The sequence below is a fragment of the Schistocerca piceifrons genome, chromosome 11 (genome assembly GCF_021461385.2).
Source record: "Schistocerca piceifrons isolate TAMUIC-IGC-003096 chromosome 11, iqSchPice1.1, whole genome shotgun sequence".
Taxonomy (NCBI): domain Eukaryota; kingdom Metazoa; phylum Arthropoda; class Insecta; order Orthoptera; family Acrididae; genus Schistocerca; species Schistocerca piceifrons.
The window spans coordinates 11834909-11860256 of record NC_060148.1 but is presented as its reverse complement, the minus strand read 5'-3'; the positions used below and the strand labels follow the sequence as shown (position 1 = coordinate 11860256).

General features: G+C 42.8%; 1 protein-coding gene across 1 annotated transcript in view; it reads right to left on the bottom strand.

The window, feature by feature from the left end:
- Window positions 1-25348, bottom strand: part of LOC124720215 — a 364115-nt gene that overhangs the window by 18233 nt on the left and 320534 nt on the right. Inside the window, exons 28-31 of the mRNA XM_047245536.1 lie at window positions 22016-22265; window positions 20321-20467; window positions 16615-16881; window positions 10770-10903 (exon numbers count right to left, since the gene is read on the bottom strand). Of these exons, the coding sequence (XP_047101492.1) occupies window positions 10770-10903; window positions 16615-16881; window positions 20321-20467; window positions 22016-22265 (798 nt within the window). The remainder of the gene's footprint in view (window positions 1-10769; window positions 10904-16614; window positions 16882-20320; window positions 20468-22015; window positions 22266-25348) is intronic.

Below are 25348 nucleotides of genomic sequence, written 5' to 3'. Positions count from 1 at the left end.
AATATGAGAAACACACACAGGAAAATGAAGATAAGCTTCTTTGAAGCAAGATTAGAATACGATAGACGAAACTGCTTCACAACACAAGAGTAGTAGTGTAGTATAGCACTACTGAATTAATATGCTTTATTATGCTTGCTTGACAGACAGTTAAGCACAGAAGACCAAACTTTTTGAAGGTTTAGACTTTTTAGTAGACTTACTTACAAATTTGCAACACTTCTGAATTTTCAATTTTTTGGAAAAAAAAAGAAGGAAAATAAACAGCAACAACAGGAAGGCAGGTTACAGTTTAATAACCTGTCCACGACAAGGTGGTCAAGAGATTAAGCAAGTGAGCAATGAAATAAGCTACAGTCTTTTTTATAACAAATCTGAGGTACACATAGGTATTAACTAATTTTTGAACAACTCACTTTCTAAGTGCAGATTACATTTGATAATATTGTGTCACCATATACACAGTGCTCGGCATCAGTAATTTACTGAATATTCGAGTGACAAAATTATTAGTATCTCACAGAGGTACATGCTAGTTAGGATAAATGGACTGTCACCCTGGGGAAGAAACAGAAACTGGGCAATAATTATGATTAATTAGAGGTCCTGAGACAGATAAAGCTGACAATCTGCCCTGAATATATTTGGCAATAGTTAAAGATATCCAAAACAACACAGCAGCAAAAGCAGACTTACAACTGAATGAAAGATAAATAAACTGTACACATCAGATAGCAAAACAAACACAATGGCAGTTGATGGGAAAAATAAAAGTATCTCTAAAATTTTAATAAATGTAGTTTTTTAAAATCTGCAGCACAGTAGGTACTGTATGAAGATGAAACTGATTTTCACCATAAGACAGTGAAAAAATCTTAGAAGTGGGAAATGGAGGAAGAAAAGCAGTTCAAATTTTACAAAACATTGACATTCAGTTGTAATATATGGAAGTGCAACTTTGGGTTGGGGGAGGGGGAGGGGAGAGAGAGAGAGAGAGAGAGAGAGAGAGAGAGAGAGAGAGAAAGAGAAGGAGAGGGGAAGGGGGGGGGGGGAGAGAGGGAGAGAGAGAGAGAGAGAGAGAGAGAGAGAGAGAGAGAGAGAGAGAGAGAGAGAGCCAAGGGGCCAAAGAGCAGAAATGAAGATTCTCAGACACATAGCTCCAAGTACAAAAATAAGAGCAGAATTAGGACTTTTGTCTCTAATGGCAAGGTAGAAAGAAACAGAAGAAAATGAAAATATTGTACCAAGAGGATGGACAGTACTACATAAAATACTATTCAAATACTAATCAACAATACAAAGCAAAACAGGAAGAGACAAAATAAAATGGAAGGAGCTTATATACCTCAACTACAGCAAAATGTGTGACACGTGCAGAGAAAGAAGGTAACTGTAACCACAATTTTGTGCAGCATTAAACACTTGTTACATTGTGCAGTGAAATTACCAACTAACATGTCTCCACAGGACTAAGACACGTTTACCAGGGCAGTGGGGATCGTGTTTTTCTCGAAGGACACGATACTACAATTAAACTTTCTCTAAAACCCAATATAGTTATTGCAAGTCTGGAGAACGGAAGAGCACATAGATCAGTCTAGTGTTGTACACACACAAAAATATTCTCAGGAGTACTTTACTGAAGAATAGTACGGAAGAAAAAATGGAAAGGAATTATGAGAAGCAACTAGACTAATAAAACAGTACAACTTTGCTAACAAGAGAAGTTGCGAGTAGTCTAATTTTAATGCTGCAGCTAAAATTACATGGTCTGTATAAAAAGTAATGAGACTGAGCTCATGAATCAAAATTTATTGTAGATACCGTCAGAGGCACTTAGTACTCTTCAATGTATGACCCTCGAGAGTCGCTAACCTGCCGCGTGCGCAGAGTCGGGGGTGGCCCTCAAAGCCACCTCCTCCATGGCCCCGTGGCTGTGTGCTGTCAGGGAAGAACAAAAAATAGTCCGGTAGGGGGACATCGGGACCGTAGGGAGGCTGGGGAATCTTCAGAATACCTTTGTCAGCCAGGTAGCTGGCCACTGTGAAGCAGGTGTAACTCGGCATGTCATCATTGGCGACGGCTGGCCTTGCATGGTGGACCCCGGCTTTCAGTCTCTCGAGCATTTCACAATAAAAAGCACTGTCGACAGTTTGGCCATGGGGACCAAACTCGTGACGAACCGTGCCCCTGACACCGATAAACATGATCGACATAGCTCGTAACGATAAGAGTCGAGATAGGTGTAACAGAACTTGAATAGTGCATTTGCCTCTATCGGTTACGGTAGAGAGATCGATCTTTCGGTCCCGTCTGTATATTTATATATAATATTGCCCGAATAGAGGCTGGGTGAGTGTAAAGCTGTCGTTAAAAATGCACGCCGCGCGATTTGTTACAATTTGGTTGGTCATAATAATAACAACGTGCTTTTGAATACAATTAAAATATAACGGCGATACCTGTTTAGTGTTATTGGAAATAATATGTAGTAAACTAATGAGTAAGGTAGCCGATCCTATAAGAAGAGGTAAAATTGGGCAAATTGAGGTGTTTTGCTATATATCGACGAAGCCGATGATACAGCGACATTTTTTTTCGTTTACTCTTAGAAATAAACAAGTAAAGAAGTGCTAATGTGCGTAGTGAAAAAAATATGGGGGCGAGTTTTAAATAACTACAGTATACAATCAGAGTAACTAAAGGACATTTAGGCACACGAAATCGCGGATAGTGAAGTGTGGTCATTAAACTGAGTACACGTACAGGGCCGTCAATTCCGGGATAAATCCATATAGAGATTGAGGTGGAAATAATGACATTAAAACCTGTGGGAAGCGGCTAAAAATTATCAGTGATGTAGGAAAAACGGAAATGGAAATAAAGCGAAAGTTATCAGAACTAGACGAAATGGTTGTTTAATAGGTGAAAGGAACTGTTTATGGACTAGAAACGGTGGATTTTATAGCAGCGGTAGTGTTGAAAGTGGAAAAAAAAAATTTTCCGCTAATTTCAAGTTGCCGCCACTCATACCTCACCTGTCATTCCACAACATCTTTGCCTCTGCACTTCCGCCTCGACTGACATATTTTTCCCGCGTGGAATGTTTCCCTCTATATATATATATATATATATATATATATATATATATATATATATATATATATATATATATAATGGAAGGAAACATTCCACGTGGGAAAACTTATATATAAATACAAAGATGAGGTGACTTACCGAACAAAAACGCTGGCAGGTCGATAGACACACAAACAAACACAAACATACACACAAAATTCAAGCTTTCGCAACAAATTGTTGCCTCATCAGGAATTGTTGCCTCTCCTTCCCTCTTTCCTGATGAGGCAACAATTTGTTGCGAAAGCTTGAATTTTGTGTGTATGTTTGTGTTTGTTTGTGTGTCTATCGACCTGCCAGCGTTTTTGTTCGGTAAGTCACCTCATCTTTGTATTTATATATATATATATATATATATATATATATATATATATATATGATGAAACTTACCAAACAAAAGCGCTGGCAGGTCGATAGACACACAAACAAACACAAACATACACACAAAATTCTAGCTTTCGCAACCAATGGTTGCCTCGTCAGGAAAGAGGGAAGGAGAAGGAAAGACAAAAGGATATGGGTTTTAAGGGAGAGGGTAAGGAGTCATTCCAATCCCGGGAGCGGAAAGACTTACCTTAGGGGGAAAAAAGGACAGGTATACACTCGCACACACACACATATCCATCCACACATACACAGACACAAGCAGACATACCTGTCCTTTTTTCCCCCTAAGGTAAGTCTTTCCGCTCCCGGGATTGGAATGACTCCTTACCCTCTCCCTTAAAACCCATATCCTTTTGTCTTTCCTTCTCCTTCCCTCTTTCCTGACGAGGCAACCATTGGTTGCGAAAGCTAGAATTTTGTGGTATGTTTGTGTTTGTTTGTGTGTCTATCGACCTGCCAGTGCTTTTGTTTGGTAAGTTTCATCATCTTTCTTTCAGATATATTTTTCCCACGTGGAATGTTTCCCTCTATTATATATATATATATATATAAAATAGAGGGAAACATTCCACGTAGGAAAAATATATCTAAAAACAAAGATGATGTGACTTACCAAATGAAAGTGCTGGCAGGTCGACAGACACACAAACACACACAAAATTCAAGCTTTCGCAACAAACTGTTGCCTCATCAGGAAAGAAGGAATGAGAGAGAAAGACAAAAGGATGTGGGTTTTAAGGGAGAGGGTAAGGAGTCATTCCAATCCCGGGAGCGGAAAGACTTACCTTAGGGGGAAAAAAGGACGGGTATATACTCGCACACACACACACACACATATCCATCCACACATATACAGACACAAGCAGACATATTTAAAGACCAAATATGTCTGCTTGTGACTGTATATGTGTGGATGGATATGTGTGTGTGTGTGCGCGCGCGAGTGTATACCCGTCCTTTTTTCCCCCTAAGGTAAGTCTTTCCGCTCCCGGGATTGGAATGACTCCTTACCCTCTCCCTTAAAACCCACATCCTTTCGTCTTTCCCTCTCCTTCCTTCTTTCCTGATGAGGCAACAGTTTGTTGTGTGTATGTTTGTGTTTGTTTGTGTGTCTGTCAACCTGCCAGCACTTTCATTTGGTAAGTCACATACCAAACATACCAACAATTAAAGGGAACAGCCATGGCTACCAGGATGGCCCCTTCGTACGCCAACCTATTCATGGGTCGCTTAGAGGAAGCCTTCTTGGTTACCCAGGCCTGCCAACCCAAAGTTTGGTACAGATTTATTGATGACATCTTCATGATCTGGACTCACAGTGAAGAAGAACTCCAGAATTTCCTCTCCAACCTCAACTCCTCTGGTTCCATCAGATTCACCTGGTCCTACTCCAAATCCCATGCCACTTTCCTTGATGTTGACCTCCACCTGTCCAATGGCCAGCTTCACACGTCCGTCCACATCAAACCCACCAACAAGCAACAGTACCTCCATTACAACAGCTGCCACCCATTCCACATCAAACGGTCCCTTCCCTACAGCCCAAGTCTTCGTGGCAAACGAATCTGCTCCAGTCCGGAATCCCTGAAGCATTACACCAACATCCTGACAACAGCTTTCGCATCCCGCAACTACCCTCCCGACCTGGTACAGAAGCAAATAACCAGAGCCACTTCCTCATCCTCTCAAACCCAGAACCTCCCACAGAAGAACCACAAAAGTGCCCCACTTGTGACAGGATACTTTCCGGGACTGGATCAGATTGGTAAGGCGAGTACCAGGTTGAGATTCATTGGGAGAGTGCTTAGAAAATGTAGTCCATCAACAAAGGAGGTGGCTTACAAAACACTCGTTCGACCTATACTTGAGTATTGCTCATCAGTGTGGGATCCGTACCAGATCGGTTTGACGGAGGAGATAGAGAAGATCCAAAGAAGAGCGGCGCGTTTCGTTACAGGGTTATTTGGTAACCGTGATAGCGTTACGGAGATGTTTAATAAACTCAAGTGGCAGACTCTGCAAGAGAGGCGCTCTGCATCGCAGTGTAGCTTGCTCGCCAGGTTTCGAGAGGGTGCGTTTCTGGATGAGGTATCGAATATATTGCTTCCCCCTACTTATACCTCCCGAGGAGATCACGAGTGTAAAATTAGAGAGATTTGAGTGCGCACGGAGGCTTTCAGACAGTCGTTCTTCCCGCGAACCATACGCGACTGGAACAGGAAAGGGAGGTAATGACAGTGGCACGTAAAGTGCCCTCCGCCACACACCGTTGGGTGGCTTGCGGAGTATAAATGTAGATGTTGATGTAGATTCTGAATGTGGCTCTCCAGCAGGGATACGACTTCCTCAAATCCTGCCCTGAAATGAGATCCATCCTTCATGAAATCCTCCCCACTCCACCAAGAGTGTCTTTCCGCCGTCCACCTAACCTTCGTAACCTCTTAGTTCATCCCTATGAAATCCCCAAACCACCTTCCCTACCCTCTGGCTCCTACCCTTGTAAACCCCCCCCCCGGTGTAAAACCTGTCCCATGCACCCTCCCACCACCACCTACTCCAGCCCTGTAACCCGGAAGGTGTACACGATCAAAGGCAGAGCCACGTGTGAAAGCACCCACGTGATCTACCAACTGACCTGCCTACACTGTGATGCATTCTATGTGGGAATGACCAGCAACAAACTGTCCATTCGCATGAATGGACACAGGCAGACAGTGTTTGTTGGTAATGAGGATCACCCTGTGGCTAAACATGCCTTGGTGCACGGTTAGCATATCTTGGCACAGTGTTACACCGTCCGGGTTATCTGGATACTTCCCACTAACACCAACCTATCCGAACTCCGGAGATGGGAACTTGCTCTTCAATATATCCTGTCTTCCCGTTATCCACCAGGCCTCAATCTCCGCGAACCCTTAATAATAGCAGACCGGAGAGAAAAGTGTGTAATTGTCTTACGCCTAACAAACATTCGTGGAGGCGGTGGCTAAACTAGAAGAGTCAGTAACAAAATACTGTATCATTATCATTGACTGTTGGTGTCGAGCAACCAAAACTGTTCATCGAAGGGTTTCGATGGAACTTGGGAGTCAGGGTTCAGGCACTCACATACACTCCACATCAGAGTGTGAATGAGTGGTGAATGCAAAATAAAACTGTGAACAAAGTTAAGTTAAATAAAACAGAAGAAACAAGACAGTTTGGTCGTATCTGTTGTTATTCCATGAACTGTAACATTTCTTATCATTGTACGAAGCCTTTATAGACGATCGTTATGACAATTTACTTCGAAGGGATCTCGTTACGAGTTAAGTTGGGACCTGGTCAAGAGGGGGTAGTTCGTAGATCCTAACTACTGCAGCTATTCTGGAATCAGGTGCTACCGTGACTGTTGTGTGTTGTCAATGACTTAAGGTTACTATATCTCATGCTCCAAGATCGACGCGCTCACTTAGGATAACGGTGCCTCACGGTAACAACGACAATGCCGACGACGAAGGAAGAAACGGTAGAAGCTTTCACCTTCAATTTGCTCGTGCGAGCCTTTTTAGGCCGTGGGAATGATGCGGTGTGCTATTTGGTACTGGAGTGCTTTGTCTCCGTACTGAAACACCCAGGTTTAGTCTCCCGCAACAAAGTTATCTAAAAATTCCGGATCACCTTCAAGGCTCTGGAGATTGTCTCGGTAGGCGTCCACACGTGCTCGCTTTTGAACATCCGACAGTCGGTCTTCGTTGATACCTGCACACGGTCGATGTTTTTGTCAGTTTTGCCAGTTGATGGGAGTTCAGAGCAGTCCTCGTCCTCAACACTGCCCCGGCCCTTTTTAAAGCTCTTCAACCACCTGAAAACCTGGGCTTTCGACAGGCAATCATTGCCGTAGTCTCGCCGAAACGTATCAGACATTTCCGTACCCGATTTTCCTAGTTTCACACAAAACTTGATGGCGTAATGTTGTTCAATCATTTGCTGCACACTGCACCAAGACCGACAACTTTGTGGCGTGTCCACTCGACACACGATGCTGCCTACACGAGAGCCCGCAGGCGACTGTCACGCCACGTGTTTTTGGCCAGACACCCCCCCACCATCAATTCCCACGGGCGAGCGTGAGCTGCCAAGTACAGTTGCGTCAGCAAAAAATCAGTCTCATTACTTTTTATACAATCCCTGTACATAGCAAATTTCTGGTGGAGGAGGGGAACAATGAAATAAGCCTGCATTTGTAGATTTGGAAAAGGTGTTTGATAGTGTGGAATGGAGTAATTTTTTTCATTTGTATAGGTAAGACGCAATAAGGAAATCTTTAGATTATATCAGTTTGGGAATTGTCTGTCATTCACAGAAAGCCAGCACGATACACTGACAGTTACAATAAACACGCGTAGAAAAATAAAACTAAGCTAACAGTGTGCACAGCAGATGGGCATGTCAGTAAAGTATGACAAGAAAATCTTGAGCAAGTGGATGAATTTTGCTCTCTCAGAAACAGAATTAATAAAGAAAGGAGACGTAACAAAGATGTAGTGAGGATGGCACAAACCACGATGACATTTTATAAAACTAAAAGCTGCTAAAATATAAATAAAAATGTAAATCTTAAGACCAGAAAAAGAATTCACGTCATGAAAAGCTAGTTAATAGTTCACTTCGAGTGTACTGTTGATTTGTCATTTCCATTTTTTGCACAACATTTTGACAGCTGAGACAGTCACCTTTTCAGATGCTGTGAGTTAGCTGTTACGTGTACTTGCTACCAGAGTCCAGCCACTCCAAACTGTTGCCGGTCCAGCACCACTGTTTACAGCTGATTGCAAGTTCGATTCTTAATCCCCTCTATTTTCTTCATTATTTTGTTTTTCCGAGAGTCCACTGACATTCTGTAAGACACACATTCTCTTAGGATTTTCCAGCTCTCATGGGTGTGAAGGCAAGTAGGAGCTCAATAAAGTGAGCACCAGACTTCGAGCTTTGTTTAAATTTAGTCCTCTGTGTCAGTTTATTAGGTCTTCCAACATATTTATTTCATTAGACTCCATAACTGCACTGTCTCAGAAAATGGCATTTGCACCACCCCACTAGTCTCATTGTATTTAATTTCACAATTCTATTCAAGGTAATACTTGGAAACAGCTGATTTGCTCTGTTGTTTTAGTCTGGCGTGTCCCTGATATTCCTCGATCTCTGTGACACTACTGCAATAGTCTACCCCAGGTAAGACACACCACGTTCACACGGAATGCGCTACACACCTAGCTTTCAGAGATCAAGATAACCTTTAACATTACGGAGATGCCTTCTTATCATAGCCGAAGGGAGCGAAATATACTGAATTCCAAAATTTTGTACACGGCTGCACATTCAGAGACCGTGAATAGTTACAATTAAAAGAAAACAGCCCTCGGTCACTAATTTTTAACGAATTTAACCAGGTTTCAACACTGCTAGGAGTGTCTTCCACAGTAATTTAAACCAAAGAAAGGTCGATAATGTGGTCACAGAATTATGACTAGATACATTTTTAGTCATAATTCTGTGACCACGATATAGACCATTCTTTGGTTTAAATTCTGAGGAAGACACTCCTATCAGTGTTGAAACCTGGTTAAATTCGTTAAAAATTAGTGACCGAGGGCTGTTTTATTTTTAATTGATACTGTATTCCACATTTCTGTAGAATTCTACAGATCCTCCTGCACACACTACCAGCATACGACTCAACCTTTTACTCAGGCACTGTCAGTTTTGACGATCCAAGTACGCATTCCTTCGTAAAACTATTCTATCACAAAAGGCATACTAGAACTCTTTATTCCTCACGTGTGCATGTTTATTTCTCAACATAGTCACCCTAGTGACCAACAAATTTCTCCCAATGACAGACCAGTTTGTCGATAGTGTCACTGTAACCTGTTAAGAATCTGTTTACAGAGCCACAACCTCACCTCTGCTTACACAGCACCATCACTATCAATGTGAATTCCTCAAATGCGTTCATTAAGTTTTGGAAGCAGATGAAAATCGAATGGGGCCAAGTCAGGTCCACACGGAGGACGATCGACAACAGTCAACCCCAGGTGTCAGATTGTTGCAGATGTCACAGTGCTCGTGCACTGTTGGGTGACGTCACATTCGAGAAGAGGGTGCTCCACAGGTACACGAACTCTTCGAATTCACGCTTTCAGTTTTCTGAGAGTCTTGTAGTATCTCACAGGGTTTATGACAGCGCCTTCAGGCACGAATTCCAAACGCACCACACGTCGAACAAACTGGAAGACCGTGAGCACGACTTTACCAGCTGACGGCACAATCTCGAACTTTTTTGGTGTCGGTGATCCTCCGTCACACCCGCCGAGGTTAGCACTGCCGTTTCCTCCATTACGAGTACGAACACCCCAATGTCGCGTATTACTGACGTGGATACGACCGTCACTGTACGTAGTTTTCATTCTCCTACGGCTTTCGAACGAAGGCACAATTTCTGCAGTCAGAAACACTATTAGAAGACGCTGTTTGTCACGCACTAACACGGTTACGGTACACACCGCCACGTTACACGTGACAATTCAGAGCCCTCTAGTGTCACGGTGCAACTCGCATCAGTGAAGCGGAAAAGTGAACCGAGTAATATGCGTGGTACATTCAAAATCTCGGTCAATAGAACGGAGTAAAAATTTGGAGCCTTTACTTTTCAGCATGCCCTCGTAAACAAAGAGCACAACTCACAAGGTCTGAGGAAGATGACAACTGTGTCAGTCAGTCAAAATATTGCGCATAAAATGGAACAACAAATCAGCTGAACAACATTAATCATCCGCACTGAGAAAACACGAGAAAAGAAAAGCTCTATATGGAGAACAACTGCATTTTGGGGTGAAAAATGGACAATGGCAAAGATAGAAATGAAAATATTACATTTCTTTGAAATTTCGTGTCACAAGAGACTGTTCGTGGGGTGGGATCGACAAGTAAGGAATGAAAATGTCCGGCAGTGAGTAAATGAGAAAAAATGTGAGGCACATATTAGGACACTATTAGTCACTGAAAACTGTGGACAAAAGAACGGTAGAGGTAGGGAATCGCAGGGACAGATCGTCAACAATTTAGGAGGCAGTAGTTTTCCTGAAATGAAGAGAGTAACAGACAGAAGTGACAGGAGGCTGAGCTGCATCTACCTTACTTTCAGAGTCGATCGTAGAAGCAATAAAACAAAAACCTAGAAGCAGCACAGCAAAGACACTCACTGTGGTCAGAGTCTTCACCACCAGACGCATCGTCCGGATCGTTCTCGGGCTCTGCCTGCTTCGACTTGGAGCAGATCATCTCGTTCTTGTGCGTGCGCACCATGTGTCTGTTGCGAGTGCTCTGCTGCTCGAACCTAAGGCACACACACCAAATGCTGTTACTTTCTATTTATTTATTTAGTATGCAGCCATCAAATTTATGGCACCTGCAAAACATAAGAAATTATAGGAACACAGAAATTATCGTTGAAAATAAATGGATCATTAAAAAATGGTGCCAGCTTATTACTACCTCAAGTATATACAATACAACAGTTTATAAGCAACTGCTTCAAACTGATTCGCAACACAGGCACTATCACACAATACATCACATTTGTGACTCTTGAAGAGAGAGAAAATTTTTCATACACAAACTTAGCATACTGCCATAGTGAAACACAGTGAATGCCTGTAATTTGTTTGAACTATAGCAATCTTCCAATAATCCGTGTGTGGATAGTCCAGTTTGTGGACTATTCAAACACAGTTATGAAATTTTTGGAAAAAATTGAAAGCCTTATTTATTATAATTAGACAAATTACTTTCATTTCAAATACACTATTATCCACGTGCCTCGTGTTTTGCCGATGAAAGACAGTATGGGATCCAATTCCCAATCTTAGGTATCACCAAAACATTTTCCCAATTCATCTTCAAGTAAGTGCGGGAACTCTACCCTTGCAGCACGTCTGCAGCTCATTTCCAATATCAGATTTCTCGTTGTCGCCATAGTTACCGACAGTTTACATGTGCTAGGAAGATGACAGATGAACACAAACACACTGTTCTAATGACTGAGAACAAATTAGAAGTTATTAATAGTAAGCAAGGGGAGAATCTACAGCACAAGTATTGAGGGTGTGGGAAAGCGCACAACAGCAATCAACGAACCGATGTATTGGAATGCACTGATCTGTTAACAAAGTATCCGAGACAAAATCTGTTTCATTGTACTGATATTTTGACCCTCCAGGAAACGTGAAACGAAATCAGGGAAAAGAACATCCTCAGGAAATATTACGATAAAAGATCACGATAAGCTGTCCGAAGGACTCTCAGTCCGTGGTGCAATAATACTGTGGTCAACTAATATATCCAGTACGCTTTCATTGCTCGTAAAAACATGTATTATGGATAATATGTAGTCTTGAGCCTTTTTTAACACAGATAACCTGACACTAGCCGTATATATTTAAGCTGAGGCTGAAATTTAAAACAAACGAACAAAAATTCTGTCAATCTTAGCGAGTTTGGTAGCTCGTAAAATCAAAACAAACCACTCGTAAATAGCTTTCAATCTACCGTTTCAGTTTCAGTTTTTGTTTTTGTTTTTGCTGAAAGCAGTTTCACACTGACTTGGTATGTCACAGCACTAATTTGATTCATTCTTTGGGCCACAAAAATGCAATTAATTTAAGCAGACATAAAGAATATACTGTGAACACAAGCACCACAATAGGGTTATTTATAGCCTATCTGTGTATTTCCGGTTGTTACCCTTCCCTGCAATGGCAATATAATGTTGAACTGTATGTGATGCGTCATAGAAGTTTTGTCTTAACACAAACAACTCAAAGAGAACATGAAAGACTCGAATAAAAGTAATTACTTCAGACTCTCTGCCAAAACATGCAAAATTACTTGAATACACTACTAGTCCTAATTTGACCAGAACAGCAGTACTGATAAATTCTTTGTCTGGTCTTCAGTCTGAAGATTACAGTTACAGCAATCTGGGTCCACTTTAATACACCTGCTGTGGACAAGCCTCGGCCTTCCCCCCCCACTCTCCCATCAGTCTTGAGCCCTCATGGTGCGTGTCCTATCAACTGATCCCCTCTTTTAGTCCGTTTCTACAGTCAAGCTCTTTCCTCTCCAGTTTGGTACCTGTCTGACAGTTATCTGCTCTGTCCACCGAATTTTGAGCATAATTCAGTAGAACCGTGTCTCAAAGCTTGCATTCACTCTTTGTCTGGGTTTCACTGCCAAACACTCCAAATGACTACCTTCAGAAAAGATTTCAAAACGTCTAAATTCGTTTCTGGAGTAAGTAAATTTCTCTTATTCAAAAACACGTTTCTCGCTATTGCCATCTGCATTTTATATCCACACCAATTCGACCACCGTCAGTTATTTTGCTGCCCGCACAGCGTAGCTCAGCTACTAGTTTTACAGCCTTATTTCCTAATTTATTTCTCTATATTACTCTTGTTTTACTTTTGTTGATGTTCATCTCATAATCTCTTTTCATGCTTTGTCCATTCCATTAAAGTGATCTTCCAGCTCCATTGCCCCATCTGACAGAATTACAGTCTCAAACAATGCTCAAAGCTTCCATTTCTTCTCTCCGATATTTAATTTGCTTTCCGAATTTCTTCTCAATTTGCTTTACTGCTTGTTAAACAAATGTTTAGAAATAGGAAAAAACCAATACACAGCTTATGGAACTGTTCCTTCCAGAAAGAAGCACAGGCCGGAGAATCCTCACCGACAGGGGCATCTGCATCGATCTGGGGCCTGGGTGAGCTGCACCTTCTCCGTGACCCTCCCCGACCTCTCTCTTTTCCTCCCTCAGAAAGGAACTAACAGTTTAGACAAGGGTCAATCCAACTCCTCCTCCCTCTTCTCCTCCATTCTCGTAACGTATCCGTACCGTCTCAGCCTCGATTTCTCTATCTCCTCCTGTAATGGTTCCACCTTAATTAACTCTCTGATCTGCTCATTTCATAATTTGCCTATCTTTGTCACTCCAATACTGTTTCTCAAGAATTTCATCTCACTAGCTTGTCCTTTGCTTCTCTTTCTTCCTTTCATAACCCAGGTTTCTGATGCACATGTCAGGATCGGACATAGTACGACCGGTATATAAACTTTTTACCGATTTCGGGTACATCCTTGCTCCATATCAGGCTTCTGACACTCTTCCGAATAGCTTCTGCTTTTCTCCCCTGCTCGTTCATTTCTCTGTCGTTTCCTCCATCTTCCTGTAATGGGCTTCCAAGGTACTTGAAACTCTCCAGACTCCTCAGTCGTTCCCCACCAATTGTTATTCCAGTTGTTCCTCTCTCCTCCTTTCTTGTTGTGATAATCATCTCACTCTTACTTATACTAAATTTCATCCCACATTCTTGTACTGTTCGTTCCCATACGTCCAACTGCTCTTCCACTTCCTTCTCCTTATTCCCCCAAATCATCAGATCATCTGCAAACACCATTGCTTTCATCTTCCTTTCACCAATTACTTGTGCTACTGTACTCATTGTATCATCCAGCACTACAATGAAGAGTAATGGCGAAAGAGCACTTCCCTGCCTCAAGCCATTCCTCTGTTCAATCCAAGCTGATATCTCTCCTCCCACTTTCACACGCCTCACCCGTCCGTGGTACATTTCCCTTATCCTCTAAATAATCTGTTTTGCTACTCTTCTGTTCTCCAGGGCTTTCCGTCATTAATAGATCTATTCCATATTCATAGCGCTGCTCCTGCAGTTGTCTTACAGCAAAAATTAGATCCACCATGGACCTTCCTGTTCTGAAGCCAAGTTGTTCTCTTCTCATTCTTCCTTCTAATTTTGACCGAATTTGTGCTTCCAAAATTTTCTCAAAAATCTTTGCACAATGACTCACCAGTGTTATCCCCCGATAGTGCTTGCACTCTTTTCTATTTCCCTTCTTACAGAACGGGAGAATTATTGTCTTCTTCCAGGCTTCTGGGATCATCATCTGTCTCCACACAATTTTCATTACTCGACATAGCCACCGTATCCCCACCTCTCCTGCTGCTCTCACCACCTCTACACTTAGCTCATCCAGACCTGGTGACTTCCCTCCCTCCATCTTGCCCAATGCCTCCTCCACTTCTCCCCATGTAAAGTCTTTTTTTATTTGCTGTTCCTCCTCATCCAGGTCTCCATTCAGGTTCAGGAGTTATTCGAAATACTCCTTCCACATATTCTCGAGTGGTCAATCCTAACTACACTGACAAAATTTTGAAGGTTGTTCAGCCATATTTTCTGAGTATTTTGTCATACAAAACCCACACTCTCTGGTCACTCGTTACAGAGTAACAATGTAATTGTGATTTTCTCGGTTTCTTACACCAGTTACCTTTGTTTCTATATTGACAAGTAAAACAGAGAGTAATGTAACAACATTCAAACAGAGGCAAAACTAATGCAATGTGGTTGCTGTCGCACGGAAACAACTCAGCATAGTCTCTCTGTGCCACTCTTCCACTGCATTTAGTGAAGCCACACACGAGTTGCGTACAGCTCAACTATCCACCGCTAAACCTGTCCACGATACTGCCGTGCATTGCTGGTAACGCAGAACTGAGGGGTCTTCCATTAATTATATGATCTCAAAATGGTGTGGACTGGTCTGGCAAAATCTCACCAAATCTCATTTAAAATGGGGAGGAGAGGGTGGGGGGAACAAGAGAATCTCATGAAAACTTTTTAAGTCAGAAAAAATGCATTATAACAACAGATAACATGTTGTATAATTAATCCCGGGCATAGACATTATTAAAGTGCTCACCAATCTTTGTGGCCTCTCTGAACTGAACGATTTACACGTGTGCTCACTTGGAATTACCCGATTTGACAGAAGTGCCGTGCCAAGTGTTACATTTCATTCGGGGAGTTTTCTTCTGCGTCAGTTGCAATCATTGCATGTCAGTCAGTGAGTCAGTTGTGATATTCTTCAGTGCATATAGAAGTGATGTTATTGTGTTCGACACAAATTTGCATCGGAGCTTTTACAAGGAGTATGTTAAGCAACATGCCAGCAAGTAGAAACACATACGAACTGAAAGTCAACTGCCTGTGGACGGAAGATAAACTGAAGTTCACTGACAATAATTCTCTTAGTGTTCATATAACTAGAGATACTGAAAAGCCAGGTAATAATACGGTTCAAAAGAAGATACAAACAACGTTGTCTTTAATCTGCAAAGTCATTCAAGGTTCAGTGACATTTAATTTATATAATACCCCAATAAAAATTTTTTTAGTGCTACATCAAAACAGTTAATATTATTTTTGTGAAGCCATTATGTCCATCCATCCATCTGTCTGTCTGTCTGTCTGTCCATCCGACCATCAGTCTAAATAACGACTCAGGCTTGGAATGTTTAAAATAAAGGGTTTTCAATCACTTGTTAAAAACACTCTGTAATACAATTTCTAAATAAAATTTGTTTTTATTAGTATTTTAATCACTATTTAGAACAAAAAAGTATCATTTTTCCGCATTTTTACCAGACTATGGGGTAAACCCAATACAATGGGGGGAGGGGGGAGGGCGGGGGGGGGGATGGATATGGCAGGGGAAGAGGGCTGGGGTCGCGTACACCGCATCTCACAAATGGGGAGCGGGAATCCAAATTTGAAGAAGAAATCCAAGACAGAACACAGCAGTACCGAATGCACGCTCGAGATAAGGAGTCGAGTGGGCATTACTGTTGTCAGCAGCGAGAAATGTAAGTGAACGAAACATATTTGTTTCCGAACAAGTCAAACAGTGCATACCTTTGACATTTGCACTGTTGTGCCGATGCTTTCAGGGCAATACAGGTACAAAGATAGGAAGAGGTAAGAAATCAAAACGAAATGAATATTCTCTACAATAAGGGTTTAAAGACCGTAGGCCTCTTATAGAAACACATTCAGAAAATACCCTGGAAGAACCGGGTTCAAGCTTCAGGCTCATCCTACAGTTCCCACCGCTTTCAAATGCACTTGCTAGGTATCACACACAACCAACAGAAAGTCCGAGTTGACTGGCGGCCCGCCCACTCACCGGCTCTCGCAATAGAAGCAGACGTAGGGGTGCGAGTCGGACATGCCGACGGCACTCGAGGTCGCACGCAGCAGCGCCAGTCCCGTGGGGCGCGGCTTAGAAATCTGCCGTCGCATCTCCTTGGCCAGCTCCGTGTTGTATACGGGGGCCGGTCGGCCGGTTGTCGTCGACGATCCGGACGCGGACGACGTCGCGGGGCGGCGTGCCGTCAGCTTCTGCAGCAGGCTCAGCGTCGGCTGGTTGAGGCTGGGGAGGTGGGCAGAGGCACTGCAATCACCACTTGACTGAGAGCTCTCCGCCATCACTCACATTTACCAAAAAATACATGTCTTTTTTCACTAAAATGGATAGTTATTTTACAAAATAGTTCCCTTTTAGGGACGTAAACTATTCCTAACGTCTCTGCTATTTTTCCATCACAAAATAAAAATAAAAAAATAAATAAATAAAACAAAAAACCAACAACAACAACTTGGAACTGACAAGTACTCTGGAAGGGAAAGGTTGTGCAAAAAAAGAAAGGCCTGACTCAATGATAACTAACACACCTGAACAAAATTTTTGAGCTGCAAACCATTTCTTTGCGAATATTGGCACACACTTGTGCCAAAGGAAAGCTCCCTTATATGCCAAACAGGCGCGTGTCAACTTCGGTTTCTTTCCGAAGCAGTCTCACTGTGCACTGCACAACAAATGTGTTGTGACGCGATTCTATTTCTGGATATGAGGGTTGTGGGGGGAAAAAAACATCTGTACTGTAGCTTGAAGTCTAGAGGTTAGGTTGGCAGGCCATAAACTGGGTGGGCATTGGCAAAGATAATATTCACTATTAGCCTCAGCACATGTAAATGATTGCCATAACTACAGAATAGTAAGAGTAGCTATTTTGGTTGCATATTATGTGCCACAAAATTACTTTTATTACTATGTGAATACTACAACCTCCCGAATAGCCCCGGACCAAAGATTTCACTAAAAATTTCAGCTGACACCTAAGACTATACCATTAAAAGTGGGAAGATATTAAAAATTATGGAAAGTTTTGCTTGAAGCCTGACAATGTAAGGATCAGAACCCTGCTTGACGATAATAAAGAAGCGACTGGAGGCACTTGAGATGCAATGTCTGTGCCAAATGCTTCTCTTGCCCACGACAAGTAGAAGGTGAATGAAGAAATACTGAACTACACAGGAAGCAGTGTACTTTGATCACAATATCAGTGGAGGAAGAAGAAGGGGAAGGGGGGGGGGGGGGGGGGGGAGAGAGAGAGAGAGAGAGAGAGAGAGAGAGAGAGAGAGAGAGAGAGTGTAAGTGTTTGGACTCGTCACTTACATAATTACTCTCTCTGGTACACTGAACTAAAAGAAGGGCATATAGAAGGAAGGCCAATAGCAGAACTCTTAGAACCATAAGGATAGACATATTGTCATTTAATTCTTTTATTTTTATTAAGTCAGAATTGCCAATATTCATTACCAGTTTATCAGCTCTGACACATTATTGGCATTGACAGACATTGTACGATACAAGAATGAAATTTTCAGTCTACAGCGGAGTGTGCGCTGATATGAAACTTCCTGGCAGATTAAAACTGTGTGCCAGACCGAGACTTGAACTCGCGACCTTTGCCTTTCCAGGCAAGTGCTCTACCGACTGAGCCACCCAAGCATGACTCACACCCCGTCCTCACAGGTTTTACTTCTGCCAGTACCTCGCCTCCTACCTTCCAAACTTTACAGAAGCTCTCCTGCGAAAGGGAAAGGTCCCGAGTTCGAGTCTCGGTCCGGCACACAGTTTTAATCTGCCAGGAAGTTTCATTGTATGATACACACAAAAAGTGTTTCTACCAAAAGCTGAAGAAAAATAGATGTACACACTACTGTCAACAATGATAAACACAATTTTACTAAATTATAACTACATTTTACTGCAAAAATGATCATACTGAATATTGAAATTTACTTATATTTTAGCAAAAATGACAGACATACATTTATACAGAACTTTGTAAATTTAACTCTGCATGAAACATTTTAATTTTTGTATCAATATCAAACTGGCCGTGGTTAATTAGCAATCCTGACTGCCCCCCTTTAGCGAACGCTGGGAGGCACCGCCCATCTTGGGGCATCTAACGACTATCAGTGAAGATCACTGTTAGAACTATTGTGCTGCCCAACCAATAAGGCTGAGAAGAAGAATAAGATTAGGAACATCTTGTGAAACTCTGGAGCAATACCCGCTGTTTTTCTAGATACAGTATGCATTCCATTTATTATTGGCACACCCAAATTTGGCACAATTACTCCAAATTTTTCCTACAAACCAGTGTGTGCCTCGTCTGCCGCTATCTCCACTATCCGACAGTGCTGCTGAAATTTAACTCGCACACATTCCACCCACTTACGAAGAGTGTCCTGTAAAACTGAATGTCACCGACAGACTGTAGCTGTGTGTTGCTGCGTGTTTAAGAATGCTAGTCATATTGGAAAGCAAGAATCTTTGAGAGAGAACGCTTTCCAGCATTACTATTAATAATTCTATAGTAGACAGTCATCGGGAGGAGGAGCAGGGAGGGGAGGGGAGAGGGGGTTGCTTAAAATATTTATCCAACAGTTAAACACACATTGCACATCTACATTGATTTACGACGAATGCTGGAGGGTACCCCATACCATTAGCAGTCATTTCGTTTCCTGTTCCATTCGTAAATGGAACAAGGAGAAAATGGCTGTCTACACGCCTCTGTAGGAGCCCTCCTTTTTCGTACCTTATCTTTGTGTTTCTTCCGGTCAATGCATGTCGGAGGCAATAGAATCATTCTGCAGTCAGCTTATGTAAATTTTCTCAACAGCGTTTCTCGAGAAGAACATCTCCTTCCCTCCAGAGACTACCTTTTGAGTTCCCGAACCACCTCCGTAACACTTCTGTTTCAAAATTAACACGAACAAATCTAGCAGCCCACCTCTGAACTGTTGCGATGTCGTCCTTAACCCTGACTTGGTACAGATCCCAAACACTAGCGCATCACTCGAGAATAGATCGCACTTGTGTCCTACGTGTGGTCTCGTTTACAGATCATCCGCACTTTCCCAAAATTCTCCCAATAAACCAAAGTCGACCGTTCGCCTTCCCTACTGCAATCCTCACACGCGTTTAAATGAAGTGACTGTGCCGGGTAGGACACTACTAATGCCGTATCCGAACATTATGGATTTGTTTTTCCTGCTCGCATGCACGAACTTACATTTTTCTACATTTAGAGCTACCCGACATTCTTCCCACCGACGGAAAATTTTGTCCGAGTCATCTTGTTATCCTCCCACAGTTACTCAATTTCAACACCTTACCACACACCACAGCGTTATCGGCAAATGACCGCAGATAGCCGGCCACGCTGCCCGCCAAATCCATTATGTACGTACAGAATAACAGTAGTCCTATCGCACTTCCCCAGGACACTCTCGACGGTACCTCCGTCTCTGACGAATGTTAGCCGTCGAGGACGACGTACCGGGTTCTGTATCTTAAGAAGTCTTCGAGCCACTCGCAGATCTGTGCATCTATTCCGTATGCTCGTAACTTCTTTAACAGCCTGCAATGGCATCTACTTAAAACACAAATTAACACGACCTGAACTAGACACGCCGACTGTTTGTACACCAGGGAAGAATGTGCGTACGAAGTGATGCACTGCTCCACCTACCCTGGGCTGAGTCCTCTCTCCAATAGGTTGTTGAGGGCTCGGTCCAGCAGACCGCCAAGAGCCGTCGAGATGTGAGTCTTCAGCCCTTCCGCCTCGTCGCTGCAGCCCAGCGGCGTCGTCGACGCGGCGGAACCGGTCGTCGTCATGCTGCAACATTGCCGGAATGGCACTGTAGGAAGACGCTTAAGGACAATTCTGCATCAGATGTGCCAGAAAAAACTGAACAAGAAATAGAGGAAAGAATAGCAGGTCTGTGAAAGTTAAGAGAACAACAAAGAGCAGTGCAACATAAAGAAATTGTACAAAGATTATGAAAATGTCTTCACCCCCCCCCCCCCCCCAAAAAAAAAACATTTACCATTCCTTATTTTGAGTCATTTCTGCCTGTCTGAGATTGACTGCCACAATTTCGTCTCCTGCGGCAACCTCTTTCTCTCAGAGCAACACTTGCAAGCAACATTCTCAGTTAGTTATTGGATGTATTCCAATAAGTATGTTCCCTTACAGTTTTCACCATTTACAGCTTCTCTACGATTATGTAAATTATTTCCTAACGTATTATAAGTGGCGATCAAAAAGTTGAGATTTGACGACACTGCTTCAATATACGCAACATAGAGCGACTTCAGTGTGGGTATATAAACACCGACATGTAGACGAGACATTAATGTGGGATTTGTGTCTTTCTGACGTGTGCAATAAATGTAAAAACTTGAACTACGGCAAGATTGTTACCGAACGTGTCCAACGTGCAGTTATCCTTTTCTCGGATGCCGAAAGACAACCACTGGCAGACAGCCGTCAAGAGAATGAAGAGTGTGTACAGGACAGCAGGTCTACCCAAAACCGCCACCGTGGAACACCGTGGCGAGGGGTAGTGCCGCTTCACAGTAAAGCACATCCCTGTATCGCAAATGTCGTAATGCAGGTGCTGTGGAAACTCGTGTGGGAAACAACTGGGAACCCACCCTACAGTCCCGATCTCTCCCTACGCATTTATGGCACCTCCGGTCCCTTAAAGAAGGCTCTGACAGGCCAACAATTCCTATCAGAAAGGGACGTACAGCAGCAGTTACGGACTTACTCGTACAGCAGAAACGGTGCACCGGTGGGCTGATCACCTCAATGCTCGCGGCACTTTTCCCCGATCGGCATACCAATTCTCAAACGTATAGCCTTCGAAAGGCAGCTTTTTGATCGCCCCTTATAACACACATCCTATCACCCTGTCCCATCTGCTAGACAATGTTTTGCACAAATTCCTTTTGTCCCAGGCAAGAGTCCCGATTTCTAATTTTATTGTTTCATTTAATTTTCAGCATTCTTTTGTGACACCACATCTGAAACACTTCTATTCTCTTCTGTTCTAGGTTTCCCAATGTTCACAATTACTTCCACACAGTACTACACCTCAAACATACATGCTCAGTTAAGGCCTACATTCAATACTAGCAGACCTCTGTTAGTTAGAAATTCCCTCTTTGCCCGTGCTAGTCTGCTTATCATTTCCTGCACCTGTCATTCATTATCTTACTTTTGAAAAACCACCCCTCCTTCAAGACATTTTGCAGGCCCAATTTTTACATTAAGTTTATTGTTACTCTCACTCCCGATTCTACTGTCCTCCTCTGTCTACTCTCCGTCTGTACTCTGTGCTACATTCCAGAGGAGAGCAGCCACACGACTCGAGCTCACCTGGCCGGGTGTTCCTCCGCGACGTGGGCAGCCAACGCGTCCTTCCCTGCCAGCAGCTCACGGCAGTGCGGGCAGGCCAGCCTGCGCGGCGAGTCGGCGGACGTGCCCAGTGCCGAGGCAGCGGCGGCCGCGCCAGACTCTGACGAGCCGCTGCCGGCACCCGCCACTCCCGTGCCGGACGTCACCGGCCAGCCAATGGAACCGCCGGGGCGCTTAGAGACCGAAGACCCGGCTACTGACGCCCTCGACTCTGTACGGCAGGAGGCAAATTGTACTGAGGACGATTTCCCTTCCTTGGAAACTCTAACTGAAGTTGCTAATACACAACTAATTATTCATTAATTTGCAGTCTATTCATTTCCATCACCGACAATTTTTCAGAAATAGTCTGTAAAGTAGTTCATGTGTAGTCAGCTAAACAATTTAATTTCTTATATTTGTGGAAATTTTAAGTTCAAATTTCAAAGTCAAACAACAGCTCCAATGGTGAAAACAGCTCCAATGGTGAAAACAGCTCCAATGGTGAAAACAGCTCCAATGGTGAAAACAGCTACATTGGTGAAAACAGCTACATTGGTGAAAACAGCTACATTGGTGAAAACAGCTACATTGGTGAAAACAGCTACATTGGTGAAAACAGCTACATTGGTGAAAACAGCTACATTGGTGAAAACAGCTACATTGGTGAAAACAGCTACATTGGTGAAAACAGCTACATTGGTGAAAACAGCTACATTGGTGAAAACAGCTACATTGGTGAAAACAGCTACATTGGTGAAAACAGCTACATTGGTGAAAACAGCTGCATTGGTGAAAACAGCTACATTGGTGAAAAACAGCTACATTGGTGAAAACAGCTACATTGGTGAAAACAGCTACAAAAGTTGAGTAGCAAAGGGGGCAATGATGTTAACTGTTCAATGCACTACAAACCCGATAAGGCCGTTGCAGAGACAACTGTGTTGTCACGTATTGCAGGTGGGGCGGACACATTTCTATGGCGCTGAGTCTATTTTACAAAGTGTAATAGGCCTACTACTTTTGTACACACTTTTACCATTTGCTTTGGACATGCTGGTGGGCACAATTAATTTGCTGCAGAGAGAAACAAAACTCTCCAATGAAGAAGAACTGCAACAATGACGTCACCGAGCAGAAACTTTGTCTGTAACTAACAGTGGCAACAGACACCTGAAGTGGCAGAGAATGTGACAATGGAGGACAGAACAGGGAGTGCTGCCGAGTGCATTCAACCACTGCTTGTTACTATGGTATGGTAGTTGTCTTGTAAACTACCGACTGTCAATCATTTTGTTACCCTGATCCAAGTATAATTCAAATATCTTTGTGACTAGTCAAACTGGCCAAATATGACACAATAAGGTCCTCCATCCCTCCATATGTGCTCTGTAGATGTCATCACTGAGAAGAATCTTCAGTGTGCAGGCAGAGTCATACTGTACACAATAAAAGACTTGAACTACTGACTGTAGTAACTATAAAATTATGACTATGCTGCTTCGTGCTGGTTGTGCTTGGACAAGCTGTCTCCAATATGAAGGCTGTTTTCAGCACTACAGTGGTCTGTCTACTACAGTCCAATTAAAATTACTTTATAGCTGACATTTCACACTTGGAGCTGGTTTCTTCCAATCCAAGTCACGCCTGAACTTTTTGCCACTGCCAAACTGACACAACTGGTCAGTTCAGTTCCAGTTCCTTGTCCGGCTTTGTTTCTTTATGTGCTTCGATCCTGAATCCTAGGTCTGGTCCTTTTATTTCATATTTCATCACACATGATAACACCCCCCCCCCCCCCCCCACACACACACACACACACAATGATGCTAAAGAAATAGACACACTACATACACAGCACTAAGGAAACAATACTAGATCCTTCCCCAAAAGAATCGATTCAGCATCACATATATAGTTATTATAATCACATAGATCAGCTAACATAGGTAAGCCTCACGTGTCATTGTGTGAATATGAACTTTTGAAGGCTCAAGTCGTCATTGTGGCTGGGTCACTAGAGTTGTAAATATGACTACATAACACAATGTACTGCAGTGGTATAGTAGTCAGCCCACGTAACTGACGTGTAGAAGGCTGTAGTTTCAAGTCTTGTCAAACACACCAGTATTTTTTTAATTTCTAAATCTAATCAAAAGACATTGCTATTATTTTTATTCGATTAACCGTTTTAAATACTTTGTCATGTCATTTTCATCATCATATTAACTTTATTTCCTCTTATTTCCCTTCCTATCGTTCTTTTTGCACTTTGATTCTGCCTGTGCTCCCCCATATAATCTGCAACCAGCTGCCAACCAGGACTGCTCATCTGTTGGTAATGTGGCAGACCACGCAGCAGTGTGACAACAGTTTCAGTCAACCGATGACACTGAGGAATTAAACTTACTTTTAACGCTGCAACTGAATTTTTTCTGTCTCCTATTTGCTTGTAGAGATTTTCTTTAATAGGCGTGAACAAAGTGATGCGATTTTAGTTTTGTAACAGATTGTCAACTGCCGTTTTCTCGGATACGTTGCACATCACGAAGTTGTGATTAGGTTAGGGCACGAGTTTAAACTCAGGGCTACGAAATGTGTCGTCTGCTGCATTTCAGTTACTCAAAATCAGCTGCCGATACGGCACCTTCCATTAACGCAATACATTGCGGCAGCTGTTTCCGACATTGCTCCACGTTACATGTCGCCAGCATTTCTGAAGTGACCCGCCACATTTGTGTGTCACCTAACCCAGTGGTAGCCGGCATTTGATGTGACAACAATGTAGCAGCAAGTGACAGATGTCCACTATAGAGTAATTTTACTGGACTATAGACACAATCCTACAGTAGGTGGAATGCCCTTGCCTTCCTCCCACCTTCTGACTGATTGCCCCAACCAGTAACGGTATGGAGGCCTACACTTTAATGTGGACTCTTAACAGAGGTGCAACATTGCCAGAGGCTAATGAAGTAGCACTGTCAAAACTCTAGGCTTGCCCGGGTAGCTAACCGGAAACCTTTAGAAGCACACACAGTCAGTCTGGCCTACCAGCCAGATGTAACTCGCCTGCTAAATTATGAAAACAAATGCGGCACTTTAAAGGTTTGACAATGCCCTCTGCATGCACTTTTTGACAAATCGGATAAATACCAGTGTACAAATACATTACCTCAGCTCCCACACTCTCGTGGAATTGTAACTACATTATAAAATAGTAGCAAAATGCACTGGACAATAGTAATTACAGCAAAGCAGAGAAACAGCACAACTCCACTGTAGCTTTATTTCTGCACCATGAAAGCGATGGAAAAA